This window comes from Pistacia vera, unplaced genomic scaffold (genome assembly GCF_008641045.1).
Source record: "Pistacia vera cultivar Batoury unplaced genomic scaffold, PisVer_v2 Contig7, whole genome shotgun sequence".
In the NCBI taxonomy this organism is placed as follows: Eukaryota; Viridiplantae; Streptophyta; class Magnoliopsida; order Sapindales; family Anacardiaceae; genus Pistacia; species Pistacia vera.
Genome location: NW_022196556.1, coordinates 157,448 through 177,726, shown reverse-complemented (window position 1 = coordinate 177,726; position 20,279 = coordinate 157,448). Strand labels below are relative to the sequence as shown.

Sequence of the window (20,279 nt, the reverse complement as noted above, 5' to 3'; positions counted from 1 at the left end):
AATTAAAAAAGCAAAAAACAATAAAATATAATATACCTCTTAACTTAGATTATCAATTTCACCGACACGTGTCCATCTGACTCATTCTCTCTACTTAATTAAAAAACAAATAAATAATGAAAGCATTTTACCAGCTTTGCCTTTATAAACAGCCTGCTGCCATCTTTAAACTTCCCCCTTTCTCTTTTTCTCCTTCCTCCTCTTTACTCTTCTTCACTTTTTTTTTTTTTCTTGCCCCGTTCTTCCTAATTCCTTCTCCATTCTCACTTCCTTCTTCAAATGGGTTTCTTTCTAGACGACGTCGACGCAATAGTATCCCACGTTCTCTATCGAACTGCCGTTGCCATTACACTTCTCAGATGGCTCGTCACTTGGGCCATACGATTTCGCAACAGAAACCGAGACTCCTCGAATCAACTCCGTCCGTCGCTCACCTCAGAGACGGTAAAAGAAAACCTGGTTCTCGCGACTTTTGGCGACGTGCAATGGAGGGTTCCGGAAGTTTCCGAGACGTGTGCTGTGTGTTTGAGTCACATCGAGGAGGACGATCTAGTGCGTGAGCTGAGAAATTGTTGCCATTACTTCCATAAAGACTGTATTGATAAATGGGTGGATTACGATCGGCAAAAAACTTGCCCGCTTTGCCGCGCCCCGTTGTTGAATCACTCTCAGACGAGACGGCTGCCCAAGAACGAGCCCAGTTGGGCGGTGGAGAGATTTCTCTATCTTTTTGGCGACGATGTGCATATGCAAATGCGTAATAATTAGCTGAATTTTGAAGTAATTGATTAAAATTTAACGTGGTTAATTAATGATTAATTAGGATTTGGTGTTGGTTATATTATTAGGAATTAATATAATCTTGTTGGCGAAATGAAAATGCCAATTTTGTAATGTAAACAAAAAATATATGTGGCTCTTCACTTGTATATATGTATCAATATATCTTGTTCTATTATTCTTCATTGATGACAAGATTCTGGATTATATTTGGTTTTGCATAAGTATTTTGTTTTGTTTTGGTTTGGTTTTGTGGGAACAGAATCGTATGAAGTTTTGGTAAAGTTGTTATTGGAGTATAATGTCGGTTTCTTCAATAGAATAAAGGAAAAGTGGGAAAATAGTATATGGATTGACGTCAAATTTACAGGAGCTCAACCCATTTCAACCATTAAAATAATAAACTTTTATTAGATTAAATATCATATACAAAAGGAGTGAATATAACAAATGCATAAAATGTGACATTGTTGATGCAAAAATGCATGATGATCTGATCGACCTTGATGGGATAGGAACTGATGTGTGCGTGATTATGGGTAACCAGCAATATGTAAACAAAAATGTAGTAAAGTAAATGACAAGAAAGTTTCTAAAGTGGTTCGGCGAGTTATACTCTTAAGTCTACGTCCACAATTTTTGTTTTTGCTGTGAGAGCTTACAATGACAATCTTAGAATAATTTACTAACTCATTTCTCATCGTTGGAGGGGGTTTATATACAAGTTCTGTACAAAGGAAAAAACAAAAAATAAAGGGATTACAATTAAGATTGAAATGCAACTCCGATATTCTCGTGATTGAGCTTTGAGATTGCGTCAAAATTGTCGTCGATCTGATCCCTTCTGAGATATCTAGGAACTGGAGTTGTATGTGAGCTGGTTGAATAACTGTAAGGATTGGTCGCGACTAGCTTATGCTAGGTCGAGCTACAACTCGACGAGCTTATGTTGGGTCGGACAATTGGTTGAGGCGAGCTAGTTTTGGATCAAGCTATAACCTTGCAATTCTCCGAGCTTGAAGGAAAAATCACACACAACATCTGCCTCCTAGTGTTCGGTGCTCATTTCGAGCTTTCAAGACTATTGTTTGATTTGATATCAAGTTTGATATTCATCGGTAGGGCACTGAATACATATTCGGTCGAGCTTCATGAGTCAGACTTATCCCCAGTCGACGTACTTAACACTTGACATTTTCTCTTCTGTGATATTCTTGACAAACCAAATTCGAAAAGAAAGGGTATTTGTATAAATTCCATGCGGTCATGTCGCATTAAATGTAGCAGCCTTTGGCAGTTACTTTTCGTCACGCGTGGGCAACTACAACTATCTACTCAAAAAGTTGAGGCGATGTGCGGCTACAGTTATGATTATGGCCGCCTAACGGTTGATCGCCCCTCGTGGATGATTGACGCGTGACCATGTCCAAGGGCCGAGATTGCTCGACGGATGGAGGGTCGAGATTCGCTGTAGATCGACGGTTACGATCGAACCCCGCCCTTTCGTCTCCCATGCAAACCACTATAAAAACAGGCGAACTTGTCAGCCTTCACACTTTGCAAAAGTTCTCAGGCTTTCTTGCTTATTCTGTCGCTGCTTCCTCGTCTTCACGGTGCTTTTTCGGCTAGTTCATTCCATCTTTCAATTCAGTAAGACTTATTTTCCCTCATTTACTTGCTTTTGCAACATTTTGTGGTTGAGGGTGGCCATTGCCATGGCCACATTGGGCTTTTTAGGGCTTTGCTAGGGTTTTTTAGTGTGTCTCTGGCGGTCCTGGGTTTAAGAAGGGTTTGTGGTGGTGGCTGCCAGAATCTTGGTAAGTCGTGTAAGCTTGTTGTCTGACGCGAGCTACTATAGGTGCCTAAACTGGAAGCAAAGTGTTAATTGGTCGTCGAGTACTTTTCGATCTCTAACATATGTTCCCTTCTGTTTTAGGTACCTAGAGGCGATAGGGTTATGCAAAATTACCCGCTACTCGAGCCAAACACGGTAACCAAATCGATTTTTTCGAGTACCTAAAAATTTGGGTAGGGTTCGGGTAGTGCTTCATAAGGTACCCAAATATTCAATTCGGATACCAGGTTATATTTAAAAATCAATTTGGGTACTTGAAACCTGGTTTATTATTTAAAAAAAAAGGAGTAAAAGCGTAAAACTAAAAGTCAACACGATTTTTCTTTACTTCACTCAAAACAAAAAAGCCCCAAATTCACTGACTCCACTCAACTTTAGTTCGTAATTGCATCTTCTTCTTCTATCTTATTCCTCCACTCCACTCTAATTCGCAATTGCATCTTCTTCTTCAACTCTTCACTGTCGTCCGTCGTTCTCATTCCAGCTGGCAGCCTGCAGTCAGTCGTCGATAGTCCTCTATCCTCAAGGTCTCACAACAGCCGACAGCCACACATTGACGTCGTCAGTCCTCTGTCCTTAAGGTATGTTTGTTAGTCTTATTCTCTCAAGACTCAAGCTCTCTGTTACCCAAATATGACGTGACATTAGAGGAAAGTTGGGAGTTGATATTTTGATGGAATTCAATTCCAGAAGAAAAGGGAACACTAGTTGGGTGAAATATAAAGGTTTTTCAAAGTTCATGAACGATGAACCAACTTGGACCTTTCCTTCCTTCAATATGTTAATGTTCAGGTGGGTAAATTATTTAATTTAAAATGTGTGAAAATGGGTATAAACTATGCAACCTCAATGATTGTATAGAGAGTGTTGATTTTGGGTTTTGGAAAACGAAGAGTGTGAAACTTTTCGCCCTTCAGAATTTTCTAAATAGATGGCAAGAAAGAAAGCAATTGGGATTAGTTTATTCTTTGGCCAAATTAGGAAGTATTAGCAAATTCAGGTCATCAACCAGGTAACCGAAAATCGACCCGAATATTCAGGTACCCGAAAATCTGGTTCGATTTTTGGGTATCCTTTTAGGGGTACCCGAATATTCGATTACCCGATTAAAATGGCAAAACCAGTTCCAGTACCCGATTTTGCACAGCCCTAAGAGGCGAGCTATAGTCATGTCTTCGTCAAGCAACCATACCATTGATCGCATGTTCGACTCCCCAACGGGCTCGGCAGTCCTTAAGGGCATAATCGTTGAGGTTTTTGAGGATATCGTTGCATAGAGTTCGGACCCCAATGAGACGGGCTATTTTGACCATGCCTCTGCGGAGGTCGCTCAGCCAAAGAAGTCTCCGGCTTAAAGGCCATGCAAGGAACCACAATCCTCGATTGATGTCGAGGATCTTAAGCGCATAAATGAGACTTATGCACCTCAACTCAATTTGAGGGTTCCAGGACGTTTCTCCCGGAAGAATCCCCCCATAGGCTGCGTGGCAGTCTCTAAGTCTTTTATGAGGTGCAGATTGTCTATCCCTGCCTATCATTTCATCGATAGCGTTTTGAGACGGTTCGACATCGTCCCTCTCCAGTTGTCTGCGAATTCATACATCATAATCGTAGGTCTGTACATATCATACCAAATAGCTGAGCTGGGTGAGCCATCTATTGAGGAGCTCGTCCATTTGTATAGATTAAAGAAAGGTCAAGACCAGACGTACCACCTTTCCAAGGTAAGGAAGGTACACTTTAACGGTTTGGTCGACGTTTCAAAAAAGGTCCCACATTAGGACTCTCAGTTTTTCTTTCATGTCGGGGAGACCAATGTTTTTGTTTCGGAAGCTAGTAAGACTTCGACTCCTAGTGTGTGCGAAGAGTGTTTTCAAGCTCGACTGTCGGGCTGATTGAATTTCTTTATTTTGCAATAAACGTCGAGCATAATTTTCTCCCCGCGACAAGCTTACAGAGGCTTCAGCGCTTTAGCAATCTCTCCAATAGGGAGCACAACGTTAACGAGATTATCTCACTTCCTCGGTTGAGGGCATACGACTTTTGCACGAACAACACCAATTTCAACACCATCCTTGAAAAATATAGTGTTTATTTGCTTGCATTTTTTTTTTTTTTTTTTTTGTTTGCGTAGGGCATTGATTGTTTGCTTCTCCTTTCTTAGAAATGAGGGCTGAGAAACCAAAAGGCTTGAAGAAGAAAACGACAACGCCTGGGGCTACCATGAAACCACCGGTTGCTTTAGCGAAGAAGTAGCCTACAAATGCTATTGGCATGGTCGGGCAGGGTGCGTCGCACCCGACCCTTAAATGAAGCGATGGTGAGCTTGGGGAAGGCCCAAGTGCCAAAAAGCCTAAGACTGCCTCCAAGGCAGTTGGAGGGAAAGGTGCCCTCGAGCCCCAAAAGGGGCCGACGAAGAAGACTTACAAGCCAATTTGAGGCTTGCAGAAACAGAAGGCGCTTGAACAGCATGATAGCTCCGGCAAGAAAAAGTCAACCGAGCCGCAGAGGGGCACTGGAAAACAAAAAGTTGCTGAGCAACAAGGTGGCTTGGGCAAAGAGGTCGCTAGGCAAGCTAGTGACCCAAAGAAGTTCGCGGCCAAGGACTCAACCAAGAAGAAATCTGTTCCCACGAGCGAAGCTGTCATTTCCGTGTGAAACAACTCAAGCTCGCTTTAGCAAGGAGGCAAAGTTATGGACGAGGTAGCTTAAGCTGTGCTCGACGCACTGATCGACCAACTCCCTGAGCGTATTGACGTCGGGACCTCGGCGGTCAGGGGCACCATCACCCCGCAAACCTACGCAAGCATTAGGGATTCGTCTCTTCCACAGCTGCTGGCTTGGGTATGTAGCTACATGACTAAGGTATCAGTAGTTCGCCCCCCTCTCCCTTTTTTATATACGCTTTTCTTTATTCCTCACTGACTTTCATTTTTTCTTTTTTAGGCCTGCGTGGCGAGCAGGCTTCTTTATGATGAGTGTTACCCCACATTGGAAGGCACTCACAAGGGATGGTAGGAAGCATAAATGCTCAAGGAGGATGACTTGGCTAGGGCCAAGGTAGTAGAGAGGAGAAGGACTCGAAACAGGTCGAGCTTGAATGGCTTAAAGAAGAAATGGCAGCCTTCGATGTCAAGGAAAGGGAATTCCTTGACAAGATTCAGGCGAGTAAGACCGCTCGGGCAAAGGTTGATGCCAAAGAGATCGAGGTGCAAACAATAAGCTAAACTCCGAGCTCACCTCGGCTAAAAAAACTATCTCAAATTGGGAAGCAAAGTTCAAATAGGTCTCACTCGATCTTTCCCAAGAGGCGGAAGGTCGACAAAAGGTCGAGGCTGAAACTGAGCAGCTTAGGCTCGAAGTCGATGAGCTAAACGAGGCCATCACGAACCGAGCTTGGGAGTCATCGGTCTTTCTTGTGCAGAAGTTGTAGGTGTTAGAGTAGGTGCCTTAGAGCCAATCAATTACTGTAGAATTGACTCTCTAAAATAATGTTTATTAATCAATAAAAGACAACTTTCTTCTATATCATATAAATTATTATTGTGTGTATTGATATATGTCGATATATGTCCTTACGATGGAAGAACCGTGATGAGGGTATCAAGTGTTTCAAATCTTGATAGTGAGAACCCTATGATAACATATGGTGGCCATTCTAGAAATGTCCGTAGCCCCAGTATTATTCCGACCAATGACATAGATAATACGGTAAGGCTATCATAGTGTTGAATGACCCTGTTGAAAGATAGTGACTGATTTTACTTGTCAAGGTTATTTACCGACAACCTGGTGTGACACATAGGTGCTTGCTGTAGGTAAGTTTACTGGACAGACCCATCAGAGGATTCCATATGGATGAAAGGGTATTTTGGTAATCTCACAGTGCAATTAAATTTACTGAGGTTGTTGCCTATATTTAAATTCATATTGAAATTAAAATTAGTGAGATTATGTATTTAAATATATTCATATATTTAAATATTTAAATATAAATATATATTATTTAATATTAATATTTGATGATATTAATATTAGTGAAGATAATGTATATGAAATATGAAATATGAAATTCATATCTGAATTTAAATATATATTCAATATTAATATTTGATGATATTAATAAAGATAATATATGGATATGAAAATCATATTTGAATTTGAATAAGATGTCATGTGGATTATTACCTTGTTTGGTAATGAGGATTTACTATTCTAGTCATGGAATAAATTTATTCCTAACTAGATTAGGGTTTTAATTTTTGTTGCATATAAAAGGCAACTTAAAAATAAAAATAAAAATGAGAGAACACATTAATAAAATCCAAGCCACTCACCTCACTCTTTCTCACGTTTTTCACTTGGTGGAGAAGAGAATTTTTCTTGAAGAAAAATTATGCATCCTTTTTGCTTGTGTGTCTTGCTAGTACTTGAGACCGCAAGTCGATCGCCATCCTGTCTTTGTGTCGATACCGAGAGTTCACTCTTATCTTAAAGTGGGAGCAATTCGTATCGATTGAAGGAGTCTCCAAACGCTGGTATGAAATCTGAAAATTTTATATTCAATATCATTTCATATGTAAATAATGTAAATCGGGTATAAGGTTCTTAGGTTCAATGTTGTTGTTGATGATTTTATTTTGGTTTTCCACTGCATAAACCCCATTAGCGACCAATAGTAGGAAGCTCATCCCTGGATCGATTTCTCCTTTCTTCTGTGGGCTTATCAGAAAAAGGTCGACAAGATGAGGACCGAGGCTCAAGGGATGACCTATGTTTACTTGGACGACTCCGAGCCCGAATGTGAGGGCAAGGAGGAAGTCAATGAGGGAGAAGACGATGCAGGCGTTAAGTAGGAGGTCAAAGATCTGGCTCCCCTGGCTATGCTCCCGCCTATTGCTGTCGACCTTCCTCCGGTCAAGGCTCCGAAGGATGTCCCAGCTTTCAACCTTGAAAAGGCTGCCAAGACTCCTGCCATTGACAATCCCTCTACCCAGATTGGCAATGATCTCCCTGATCCTATTGGCAATGATGCCCTCGCTCCTCCAACTGTTTATAAATCTTTTTTTTTTTTTTTTTTTTTTTTTCTCTTTTCTTTTTCTAATTTAGTTTGTAACTAAACTTTACAATTAATGAAAGACATTTTTTGCATATATCTGTCAAACAATTTTTAATTTCTGCAGAGTCGCTTTGATTGTCCTAATTAGACTTATCATGAATAATTCGAATTTGCTCCAAGTTACACATAGCTCACTTTTTGAGGAACTTTTTCAAATGCATACAAGAAAATTTTGAGTGACAACTCTGAGTTTGGATTGATTGCCTGTCTCGAGTCTTAGCTGCTGGCTTATGACAATTTTCCTTCGATGTGTTTTACTTGAATTTTTCCAAGTGTAACTTCGTCAATTAGGGAAATTTCACCCTTAATGAGTTGGATTTTGGTGTGGCTTACCAAGCTAAACTGCATTTTTTTCAAACTCTTGACTCGGGTTTTTGGATGTGATTGCGTAGGTTGCGATTTTTGAAACTAAAAATAATGAGCGATGGATAGGACATTAATAAACAAAGAATGCCGAACAAAGTAAAGTTCATTAATAATGCCTCTTTTTATTGATAGCATTTTGACCAGAAACAACCTTACACTAAATAATAGTGAGAAAATAAAGCATGATTAGAACCTGAGTTGCTTATTGGTAATACCTTCGTAAATGCTCAGCATTCCATGCTCGCAGTACAGTTTCACCGTTGAGGTGTTCGAAGTGGAAGGTTCCTAGTGCGAGCTTTTCAAAGATTTTGAATGGACCGTCCCATTTGGACCCAAGTGCCCCCAAATTCGGGTTTTAGGTACCCTGGATGACGTTTCTGAGGACTAGGTCGCCCACTTCAAGTCCCTGTTCCTGACCTTGGAATTGAAGCATGTCTGGCTCACTACTGGTATGAGGCAAGCCTTAGCTGAGATTTGACTCGATGTTCTTCGATTAGGTCTAGCCTCAGTGGGAGAAGATCTTCGTTTGTTTCTTCGTTGAAGACTTTCCTCCAAAACAAACTAATCCCTACTTCAACTGGGGCCATTGCTTCACACCCGTACCATAGAGAGAATGGAGTTTCACCTATCAAGCTTCTGGTCGTCATTCTTTAAGACCATAAGGCCTCGGGCAATTCCTCAACCCATCTTCCTATCAAGGCGTCGAGCTTCTTCTTAATTGTGTGCTTGATCACTTTGTTCACAACCTCTAATTGACTGCTAGCTTGAGGTCGATAAACAGTGGTGAAATTTTTCTTAATTCCAAGTCGTTCATAGAAAGATCTGAAATCCTCACTATCGAACCGTCTCTCATTGCCAGTTATTATTGTATGGGGAATTCTGAATCTACAAATGATATTCCTGTAGACGAAATCCTTCAACTTGTTCAATGTGATGGCAGCCAAAGGCTTGGCTTTTACCCACAGTAGCCACTGCGAACTTAACTCCCTTTTTTCCTTGAGGCAAATGGCCTATCAGGTCAATGCCCCAAATTGTAAACGACTAGGGGCTTGTCAACGTAGTTAACTCTTAGGTAGAGCTCGCGAAACATCTGCGAATCTCAGGCATTTGTCGCATCTACACACATAGTCAGCTGCATCATAAAAAATTGTTGGCCAGTAATAGCCCTAACGAAGTACCTTGTATACTAGAGATATGTCCCCTGCATAGTTTCCACGGTTGCCTTCATGGATCTCTCTCAAAACATAGTCTGTGTCTTCATGGTCAACACACCGCAAGAGCAGTGAATTGTACCCACGCTTATACAGTTTGTCATTGATGAGCATGTATCGAGCTGATTTTGCTTGGAGTGTTTTGGCTTCATTTCTTCCTTTAGGCACTATTCCATCTCTTAGGTAGACAATTATTGCATCCATCTAGTTGTATCTTTACCCTGTTACTAAGACTAGTTCCTGTGGAGCGAGGATGTTTGGACTTGGGAGGAATTTAATAAGTATCAAATCAATCTTCTCTTGGCTCATTGCAGATGCTAGGTGAGCTAGAGCGTTGGCCACTGAATTCTTTTCCTTTGGGATTTGAAGAATAATAAAGGACTTGAGCTGCTCAAGCTCGGATTTTACTTGTCGGAGATAGGATGCCATTTTGTCCTTTTTTGCTTGATATTCCTCGGTAATCTGATGGACTATGAGTTGGGAGTTGCTATAAATCTTAATGGACTCAGCCCCTGTTTTCTTAACGAGGTGGATCCATATGAGCAATGCCTTGTACTCAGCCTTATTGTTGGAGGCGGCAAACCTGAATTTGACTGCGGCTTTGGGTTTCCTTTGGGACTTTCGAGCAAAGACCCTAGCTCCTGCCCCCTTTTCATTTGAGGACCCATCTACATACATAGTTCATTGCCATAGACTGTCAAGCTTTGGTTTTTGCTGTTCGCTTACTTCTGAGGTGCTTGCCCTTGGTGGGCTTACTTCTCCCTCGGGCTAATAGGAGAATTCTGAAATAAAGTCCGCCAAAGCTTGACCTTTTATTGATGTTCTCGAGATGTATTTGATATCATGCTGACTCATTTCCATCATCTATTGAATCAATCTGCCTGATGACTCGAGCTTCTGCCCGATGCCTCGGGTTTCTGCATTATCTTCCACAATAGAAAGTTTGTTAGCACATGCATGGAGTGCTTCTAAAAATAAGGCCGCAGCTTCCGAGCGGTGATGACAAGTGCATAAGCAAGCTTCTCCATCTCAAGGTATCTTGTCTTTAAGTCGAGCAACCTCTTGCTCACATAATACATTGGCCACTACACTCCCCCTTCTTCACGTACCACAGTTGCACTGATCGTGAACTTAGATACCGATAAATATAGCAGCAGCGGCTCGCCCTGGACAGACATTGACAAAAGAGGGTGCCCCAGATGTTTCTTCAATTCCTGGAAGGCTTTCTCGCACTCCCCAATCCATTTGAAAGCCTTTTTCCCCTTTAGGGTCTTAAAGAATGGTAAACACATGTGTGTGGCTTGGGAAACAAACCTGCTAAGTGTGGCCACACGCCCTATCAAGCTTTGAACCTGCTTTATGTTGGTCGGACTTTTCATGTCCAGAAAAGCTTGAATCTTTTCTGGGTTGGCTTCGACATCTCGCTGATTGACCAAGAAACCTAGAAACTTTCCCGAGCTTACTCTAAAAGCACACTTAAGAGGATTGAGTTTTATTTTGTATTTTTCTGAGGATGTTGAACATTTCTCCCAAGTGCTCAACGTGGCTTTCGGCGACCTTCGATTTAACGAGCATGTCATCGATGCACACCTCCATTGTCTTGTCGATTTGGTCGATGAACATCTTGTTCACCAAACGCTGGTAGGTCGCTTTAGCGTTCTTCAAGTCGAATGGCATAACCCTCTAACAATAAATAGCCCGGTCAGTAATAAATGAGGTGTGTTCTTCATTGGGCTGATACATCGGGATTTGGTTGTATCCCGAGTATGCATCAATGAAGTTGAGTAGTGGGTTCCCAGTTGTCGCATCTACTAATTGGTCGATCCGAGGCAGTGAAAAGCTGTCTTTGGGACAGACTTTATTCAAATATGTGAAGTCAATGCAAGTCTGCCACTTACCATTCGACTTTTTCGCCAAGATTAGGTTGGCAAGCTAGGCTGGGTATTTCACTTCCCTGATGAAGTTGATGTTCAGAAGCTTGTCAACTTCATCTTTGAGCGCTTTAGACTGTTCTGCATCCATAGATCTCCTTTTCTACCTGATCTTCTAGGTTGACATTCAATCAGTGGCACCTTACCTCGGGGCTGATCCCTACCATATCCGCATGTACCCATGCGAATACGTTGAGTTTTTTCTTTAAGAACCCTACTAGATGATTTGCTAGCTCGTCGGTCAGACTGCTGCTAATTTTCAGCACGCGATTTGGGTTTTGCTTCTTGACAGATACTTCTTGCAGCTCTTCTGTTGGTCCTGCTACAGGCTCTTCCTTGTGAATGTGAGGATATATGGTGTCCTCCGGGGGTCCGGGGTTTGGCTCGGACTCTGCAATGACCATGGTTCTTGGGAGTGACCATTTTAATGTAGCATTAATGGCCCGGTTGTAACATTCCCGAGATTCTTTTATGTAGCTTTTGATCATCGCGACCCCGCCTGGAGTCGAGAACCTCATTGCTTGGCAACGCACTGAAGTGACTGCGTTCAGATCATTCATGATCGATCTTCCAATGATGACATTGTAAGTGGTCAGGTAGTTCACCACTAAGAATTCTGCCATCATTATTCTAATCTTGGGTTCTGTCGCCAGATTCACGAGCAAGTCAATCGTTCCCTTGGGGACTAGGCTATCCATGGTGAATCCATAAAGCGGCGATGGACACGCCTTTAAGTCTCTCTCCATGAACCTCATTTCTTGGAAATCCCCCAAGAAAATGATGTTTATTGCACTGCCATTGTTGACCATCACCCTTATTACTCAGGCGTTGCCAATCCTGGCTGTGATTATAATTGCATTATGATTGTGATGAGGAGATTCTTCACATTCTTCCACTGTGAATCCTATCACCTCGCTCTTTTGTCTAGGTTGCTTTGGAGGCTTCTGTTCACAACTCATTACTCGGGGGACCAAATCTGTTATGGCCTCTCAAGCATATTGCTTGCATGAGCGTCCTGAGCTCCCTACAATTTCGGGACCCCCGTAAATCATTCCTACCAAAACTTCATTGTTGGCGTTTGTCGGGGCTTGTTGGATTTGATTATTCTGCTCACCAGTATTTTCGCGAGTTGATGCCTCCTTAACAAATTCTTTTACGTGGCCTCTTCGGATCAGATATTCAATGGCGTCCTTTAAAGCCTAGCATTCATTGGTGTTGTGCCCAATGTCCCCGGTGGTATTGACAATACTTATGCTGATCTTTTTTGCCCAGAGACCTCCTTATCCTTTTTGGAGCGGGCAGTCTCTTAGCCTCACGAGAGACTTCATTTATATGAGTTGTATCTTGAGTGAGGGGGTGTATTCTACATATCGCGGGAAAGGCTGCCTATCCCCGCGGTTATCTGTTCTCTATCTTTTTTGGGACCTGTTTTGGTCCTTGTCATTGCGGTCTTGGCCCTTCCGCTTGCCTGTTGGGTGATCCTGCCGTTTGTGTGGGGCTCTTCTTAGCAAGCTTCTAGCTAAGGTGGCTAGAGCTTTCTACTTGCTGATGTTTTGTAGCCATTTGGTAAAACTTTGCCAAGCTCACATGATCTTCACTTTGGAGCTTTTTCCACAGCTTCGTTTGAAGCCTGATGCCTACGATTAGCAAAGTCCAGATTGACTCTTCAGTGCATCCACAACCTTTGCTTGCTCATTTTGAAACCTCGTTAGATACGAGGTCAGTGTTTCGTCTTTCTCTTAACGAATATTGCTCAAGTAGTTGAGCGACATTGCAAACTGTCTCCTCGCTTGGAATTGTTGTAAGTATAGCGAGGAGAATTGTTGACAATAACTAATGGAGTTTGCCTTAAGCCTTTTGTACCACCTCTTAGCATCCCCTACCAATATGACTGCGAAGCAATGACACTTTGCCAAGTCACAGACCTGGTGCAGCTCCATCAGGTCGTTGAAAGTGTCGAGGTGGTCTCTAGGATCTGTTTTCCCATCGAACTTACTTTCTAGTGCCCTGAATCCCTAGGGAAACGGGGCCTGGCGAACTTCCTTTGTGAAGGGAGAGCTCACTATTTCTTTCGCTACATTGTTCTGGCCGGCTTTTAGATCATCGAGCATTTTCTGCACTAGATTCAAGTCTTCATTGTGATGGTTGCCCTGGCTGGCTCTGTTCAGCCGTACCTCGAGCAGGTGAGTTCGCTAATTTATTGCTTGTGAGCCCCCTCCATTATGCACATTGATACGTGAGGTTGAGTCATGATGGTTGGGTTGGTCGGTGCTATCATGCTCATCATTATGTTGCTCGTGACGTTGGTTATAACCGGAACGTCGGTCATTGCCAGATTGACGCACATGACTTTTCTCGCTAGCTTCAAGGATTAAGCCTGTCTTGGGCATGTGTTAAAACCAGCACGCTGATGTTGGGATACCGCCGAGCAGGTCGGGTATCCCTCTGGCGACCATTGTCTTTGTCTTCTTCTATTGGCTGTTTGCTCGGTCGCCTCCCAAGGTTAGTATGCTCGTGGGACTCTCTTTCTTGTGTAGAAGGTTCTCGGCGGTGCCAGGGTTGTCTATCGTGATTTGGTGCCGACGAACCAAATTGGTCGTCGATTGAGTGTCGTCCTGTTGGAGTGACATCTGTGAAGCGCGGTCAGTCAGGATCCTGGGGGGCTAGTTTTTGCTTTCTCAGCTCGGCCACATTCTATTGCACAACTTGTGCGACCCGTTCTGATCATCTCCACCAATTGGATATTCTCGGGATTTGATGTCCCTGCCCTCAGTTGGTTTGTGCCTTGCTGCACTAACGGCATTGGTGGTCGATGCCCAGTGACATCTTGATGCACCTCCTGGTGTGTGGTTTCCACGTTGTCGTGGTTTCTGGTGCTGATTTTCGACCTTGTACGCACCATTATGGGCCTAGAGTGATCGGGTCAGGTCACTGGAATTACTTGTCGAAAATTCTGAGATTTTGGCAGAGGCTCTCCTTCTAGCACCAAAATGTTGATGCAAAAATGCACCAACTAGGGTGATCCGATCGATCTTAACGGGATCAGAACTTATGTGTGCGTGATTACAGGTAACCAGCAATATGTAAATAGAAAATGCAGTAAAGTAAATGACAAGAAAGTTTCAAAGTGGTTCGGCGAGTTATACTCTTGAGCCTACGTCCACTATTTTTGTATTTGTTGTGAGAGCTTACAATGACAATCCTTGAATAATTTGCTAACCCCTTTCTCATCGTTGGAGGGGGTTTATATACAAGTTTTGTATAAAGGAAAGAACGAAAATAAAGGGATTACAATTAAGATTGAAATGCAACTCCGATATTCTTGCAATTGGGCGTTGAGATTGCGTCAAGATTGTTGTCAATTTAATCCCTTCCGAGATATCCAGGATCTGGAGTTATCGTGAGCTGGTTGAACAACTGTAAGGATTGGTTGTGACTAGTTTGTGCTAGGTCGAGCTACAACTCGACGAGCTTATGTTGGGTTGAGCAATCTGTTGAGTCGAACTGGTTCTAGATTGAACTATAACCTTGCAATTCTCTGAGTTTGAAGAAAAAATCACTCACAACAAACATTACATAAGAGGAATGAAAGAATAAATTTACAGATCAGTTTTATTAATAAATAAGGTAAATAATGTCTTAGTTGATTGCATCGAAAACATCGGTGTAATATAATTTGTCTAAAAACTAAGCCAATAAAATGGACTTTTTCTTATACAAACAAAGTTCATCATATAAATCAAAAGTAATATTTAGGGGAAGTGTTATTAATTTAGGTCATTTTTTCAAAAACCTAGATTAATAAAAAAAAAAAAAAAAAAAACTCTTTACGGACTTGAACTAGTTATCAAGCTATTGAAGAAAACATTCAACAAGTAACCCGTCTTCAAATTGACATATCGTCACTCTATTTATTGTACATCTAAACCATAAATCAATTTGTGATTGTTTTACATGATCTGAACTGTAAATCAAATAAACAAACCTAAATTCGTCATGCTACCACAATATATCAATACAATTTGTGTTTGAAAAGAAGAATATATAACACGAATGAAGTTTGTTAAGGGATGATTAATGATTATTGTGCTTTAAGATCGAGTATGTCAATTTTTTTTTCTTTTTTTTTTTTTTTTTTCAAATAATATACTACTCTAATTTTTATTTCAATCCATATTAATTTGTGCCATATATTTTCTCTCTTCTACGTGGGTTTTAACATTTGTTTTTAAGACAAACTTGATTTACGTGGTTTAGGGTTTAAAAAAAAAAATTCCTTGCGATCCATAATTATATGCTTCTTAAAGAGTATCATATCGAAAAACAAACTCCTCCAATAAAATAATTTACCATAAAGTTTCATTCGTTATAAGGTTGACTATTGAACGGCGACAATAAAAGAATTGAAAAAAAAAAAAAAAACAACATTGAGTAGAAACTACTCCCAAAGGAGTGCCATTTGCCCATCTCATTTTTCTTCCGGAGATGTTCTGTTGAATACTGATACATCATATAAAAGCATAGTCATAATCTTTTATTTTTATTTTTAGGTTATACAAAAGTATATGAAAAAAAGAAATAAACAAACTTAGGTTATACAAAAGTATATGAAAAAAAGAAATAAACAAACTTATCTTTATTGTAATACTAGAATCCTTACATGGATAGTTGTATTCTCTGATTATGCTTTATTTCCACTTTGTCAATTGCTAATGTGCTTAGATTTAGATGAATAAGACCTTAAAGGCCCATACATCTATCGGTCTCCAAGCCCAATTTATTCTTAAAACTTGATCCTTATTTGTATAAAAGGGTACCTTTCCAATAGTCCAAGCATTATTTTATTCTGTTTGTTAAATAAATTATGAATAATGTTACAGTTATCGAAGAGTGTATATCGAATGACGTGATAAAATTCTTAACCGTTGATTCATTATAAGTTAATATTAATTAACAGTCAGGATTTTATCACGTCACTCGGTACATAAATTCGGTGTGTAACTTTCAGTAACTCTATCATTTTCCATAAATTATATGACTGTGTTTGGTTTCCTATATAGAATAGTATTCTATTACCTACTTGTCAAAAAGTAAACGTGAACATTTGTTTTAAAACAATTTTCAAAATACTATTTTATTATTATTATTATTTTCACCATTGTCTCTCTCATCTTTTATCTGTTCTATTTGACAACTATCTTCCTTCTTCTTCTTTCTACATGCATTTACGACCTAGGCAAACGTCTTCAGATATATATTAATAGGGTGTTCTAACATGTTGTATTAATACTTGAAATTAATATGGAGAATTTGTTTTTAGTGATTAAAAAATTACCAAACAAATATTTAATATTATTAAAATGTAAATTGAAAAGTTTTAAGCTATAATAATAAATTATTTTAATAAAGTGCACCAAAATATTCTAGCAATAAATCCTTTATAAAAAAAAAATACACCAAACAATTATTCAACTTTAACATAATATTAAAAAAATTTACCAAATACATTTTCATATTCAGCTCCTATTCTCGTAGTAACAATCCAACTCAACTCAACTTTTAATAAAAATACTATTCTAAATATTCTACCAAACACAGCGGTAGGGTGCATTTGGTTTAGGAAAAATTGTATTACTGGGAATGTTATATAAATACAAAGTTAGATTACCTCGAAGATTATTGAGAATGTTTAGATAAATGTATTTGATTAGGTTTAAATAAATTGGTAGGTATATTATAAAGATTACTAAATTACTCTCCTTTTTAAATATTAATATAATATTATTTTTATTATTATTTTCTGAATCGTTTCTTTTAAACCCCTACGTTTGAGATATTGCTAAAACACCTAAGCAACAAAAAAAGTTTAAAACTTAACAAAAACACCCCCATTCACCCTAAGCCACTGTTTGTCGCCTGCCACTACCATCGGCCACGTCGAAAGTGGGCATAATGGCGTACGACTGGCTAGATCTAGTCATCCGTGCGTTGATATGGCCATTTCCGGTTAGATCCATTATGGATCTACTACAGCCAGAATTGGCCAATGACAGCCAGAGATCTGGCCATCGTTAACGTCCAGAAATCTTAGATCTAGCCGAAAACGGCCAGAATTGATCTGGCCATCAATATGGTTGAAAACGTCCATATTGGAGCACGATGGTCATTTCCAGCTACTCTAGGCGACAATTGGTAGTGGTTGGTCAACTGCCAACGGTGGTGGTCCTAGGTGGCCTACAATTTATTTTAAATATAAATGCATTATTGTCCAAAAACTTAATTAAATAGGGGTAAAATTGTAATGGTAGATTAATTAAATTAATTTCAAGATAAGGGCATTATTGTCCAAATTTTTTATTAATAAGGGATAAAATTGTAACAAAAATAAGATTACCAAGTAATCTTAAAATACCTAAGAAACTTGAGATAATTATATTACTTCTTATATTACCAACAATAACTACTTTTGGTTTTAGAAGATTATCGGAATTTTTTATTACTTGACAACCAAACGTGGTAATCAAATAATAAAATATGATATTACTTTAGTAATTGGGGATTACCCCCAACCAAACACGCCCTTATACAATCTTTTTGAAATTTTAATTATTTGAATGATAATTCATTTTATATGTCACTTTTTGTTTTTGATTACCAATCTCTTTAAACTTTTAAGATTAAAATAAATCCTAAGTTTAATATTGATGGCAACGATTTTTTTTTTTTTTTTTTTTAATGACTGGGGTGTCTGGGCCAGCTTACGGACACCTCAACAAATCCCCTCAGATCCCAAAACTACTGGTTGGGTAAGAGTTCCAATGACTACCCTTATTAGTAACTAGAGAAAGTCGAACTTCAGACCTCTTAAATAATACACTCAAAAGTCTCTATCGAATCACTAGATCACTCAGAGGTAATTGACGGCAATGATTTATCACCATTTAATATATGTTTATTTTAATGCAAGTTTTACCGCTCAATTTGGACTTACTATGAATGGATCACAATTCACAAACTGAAATTCCTCTAAATAGCGAAATGAACGTGGTACATGCCAATATCGAGTAAAATGGCTTTAACCGTAAACGTGATTTTTATCCCATTTCCTAATATTAGACTTTACAAAATACTGTCAATTTATTTTTTTAAACTGTTTTACAACTGGATATGACACAGTGTATTATTATGATGAGTTTTTTTGTTTATTTGATATACAGACCCCATTAAATAATTAGTTATTTTTTAAATAATATTTACAAAGGTTCATAACAAATGAGATTTCGGGCGTTTGATTTAGGGTTATATGAGATTATTAGGGTTATATCATTTTATATTACATGATTACCACGTTTGATTGTCAACTAATATAAAATTTCGGTAATCTTCAAATATCAATAGTAGTTACTATTGGTAATATTGGAGGTAATCTGATAACCTTTATTTTCTTAAGTATTGTAAGATTACTAAGGTAATTTTATTTTTGTTATAAATCTATCCCTTATTAGCAAAATTTTAGGACAATAATACCCTGATTTTTAAATTTATTTAGATGAATCTGGCTTTTACTATTTTATTCCAATTAATTAACTTTTGGATAAAATTACCCTTGAAATCAAAACAAATTGCAGCTCACCCAAGTCATCACCCCCCACCCACCTGGCGCCAGCCAAACCGCCATCGACCGCAACCGTAAGTCGTTGGAAGTCGCCTGAAATAACCATGAGTAGCTGAGAGACACCAGGAAGCTACGATATGGTCGAAAAGGCCATATCGGAGTAGATCTGGCCCGAAATGGCCAGATCCACGACCTTTATCGGCCATATCTGGATAAGATATGGCTGTTAACGACCAGATCTATTCTGGTCTCCATCTTCTCTACGTCGATCTCCGCCGTTGCTCTATCACCTCTCCTCTACGTCGATCTACTCTTCGCCGTCGACAAAGAGCCCAAGGTTGCTCGATCTAAACGATGCGTTTTCCAATTTCTTTCGACGACTTTCGGCAGTGGGTAGTGGCTTGGGATGGTGGGGGTGATTTTGTTATAAATTAAAGTTTTGTGTAAGCAGGGGTGTTTTAGCTAAATTTGAAATGTTGGGGGTTAAAAAAACTGTTTAAAAATTAATAATAAAAATAATATTATATTAATATTTAAAAAGAGGGCAATTTAGTAATTTAAAGGACATACCCATCAATTCATTCCTCCCAACCAAATATATTAATATAACTTATCCACCAATTTATTCTAACTAACCAAACACATTTTCCTAAAGATTTCAGAATCTTCAAGATAATTTAACTTTATAGTAATCCAACACTCTCTGAACCAAACGCACCTTTAGAGAAGTTTCTTTTTCTTATTATTAGGCCGAATAAAATTTGACCTCTAATATATTGTGAAAAGAATTTCCCCTTGGTTTCAGAAACACCCGTAATACCTTCATTTTTTGAATTTAGACATTAAAACTTAATCGTGAAAGAACAATATTTATAAGTTCTCACATATATAACGTTATGGAGATAGAAAACGTAATCTAACATTTTGAATCAACAAAATTTCCCCTTTCACAGTTAAGCTTTAACACCTAGTTTCTAAAGTTGGGGTAACATGAGTGTTTCCAAAATTAAGGGGAAAATATGTGTTTTTTAAATTCTTTTTGTGATAGATTGAGGGTAAAAATGTCATTAAGCGTTATTATATTATTATTATAAATATTGACGATGTTATGGGGAACAAAAGAATTAGACTTAAAATGAGGGATTATATAAAATAATACCTTGCGTTTCAATTGGACCTGTGTTTTTTGAATTCATATTAACCACTTGCAATGAAACCCAGGCATCGTCCGGGCTCATCGCAAATAACCCAGTAGCACATGCACATACCAAAACCAAAAACATATACACACAGTGAGAGATCAATAGATCTACTCGCTTCTCTATCTAGATCTTGAATACTCCACTTAATCACGCACACATTTCTCCTCTTCATCACTGCTCAAATTAAGGTTTAATCATCA

General features: G+C 39.2%; 2 protein-coding genes across 5 annotated transcripts in view; one reads left to right on the top strand and one right to left on the bottom strand.

The window, feature by feature from the left end:
• Positions 1-9,547: 9,547 nt before the first annotated feature.
• Positions 9,548-10,576, bottom strand: LOC116114054. Its single transcript, XM_031400209.1, has 2 exons — positions 10,471-10,576; positions 9,548-9,999 (listed from the first exon to the last, which is right to left on the bottom strand). Exons 1-2 carry the CDS (start codon positions 10,574-10,576, stop codon positions 9,548-9,550), a joined length of 558 nt encoding a protein of 185 aa, XP_031256069.1.
• A 9,520-nt stretch (positions 10,577-20,096) lies between these two features.
• Positions 20,097-20,279, top strand: part of LOC116114019 (brefeldin A-inhibited guanine nucleotide-exchange protein 5) — a 29,170-nt gene continuing 28,987 nt past the window's right edge. For 3 of the 4 annotated variants that reach the window (XM_031400166.1, XM_031400167.1, XM_031400165.1), the window contains exon 1: positions 20,101-20,267. The gene's annotated coding sequence lies outside the window, so the exon portion shown is untranslated. Of the gene's footprint in view, positions 20,268-20,279 lie in introns of all 4 variants that reach the window. The other variant, XM_031400168.1, reaches the window with a different exon arrangement.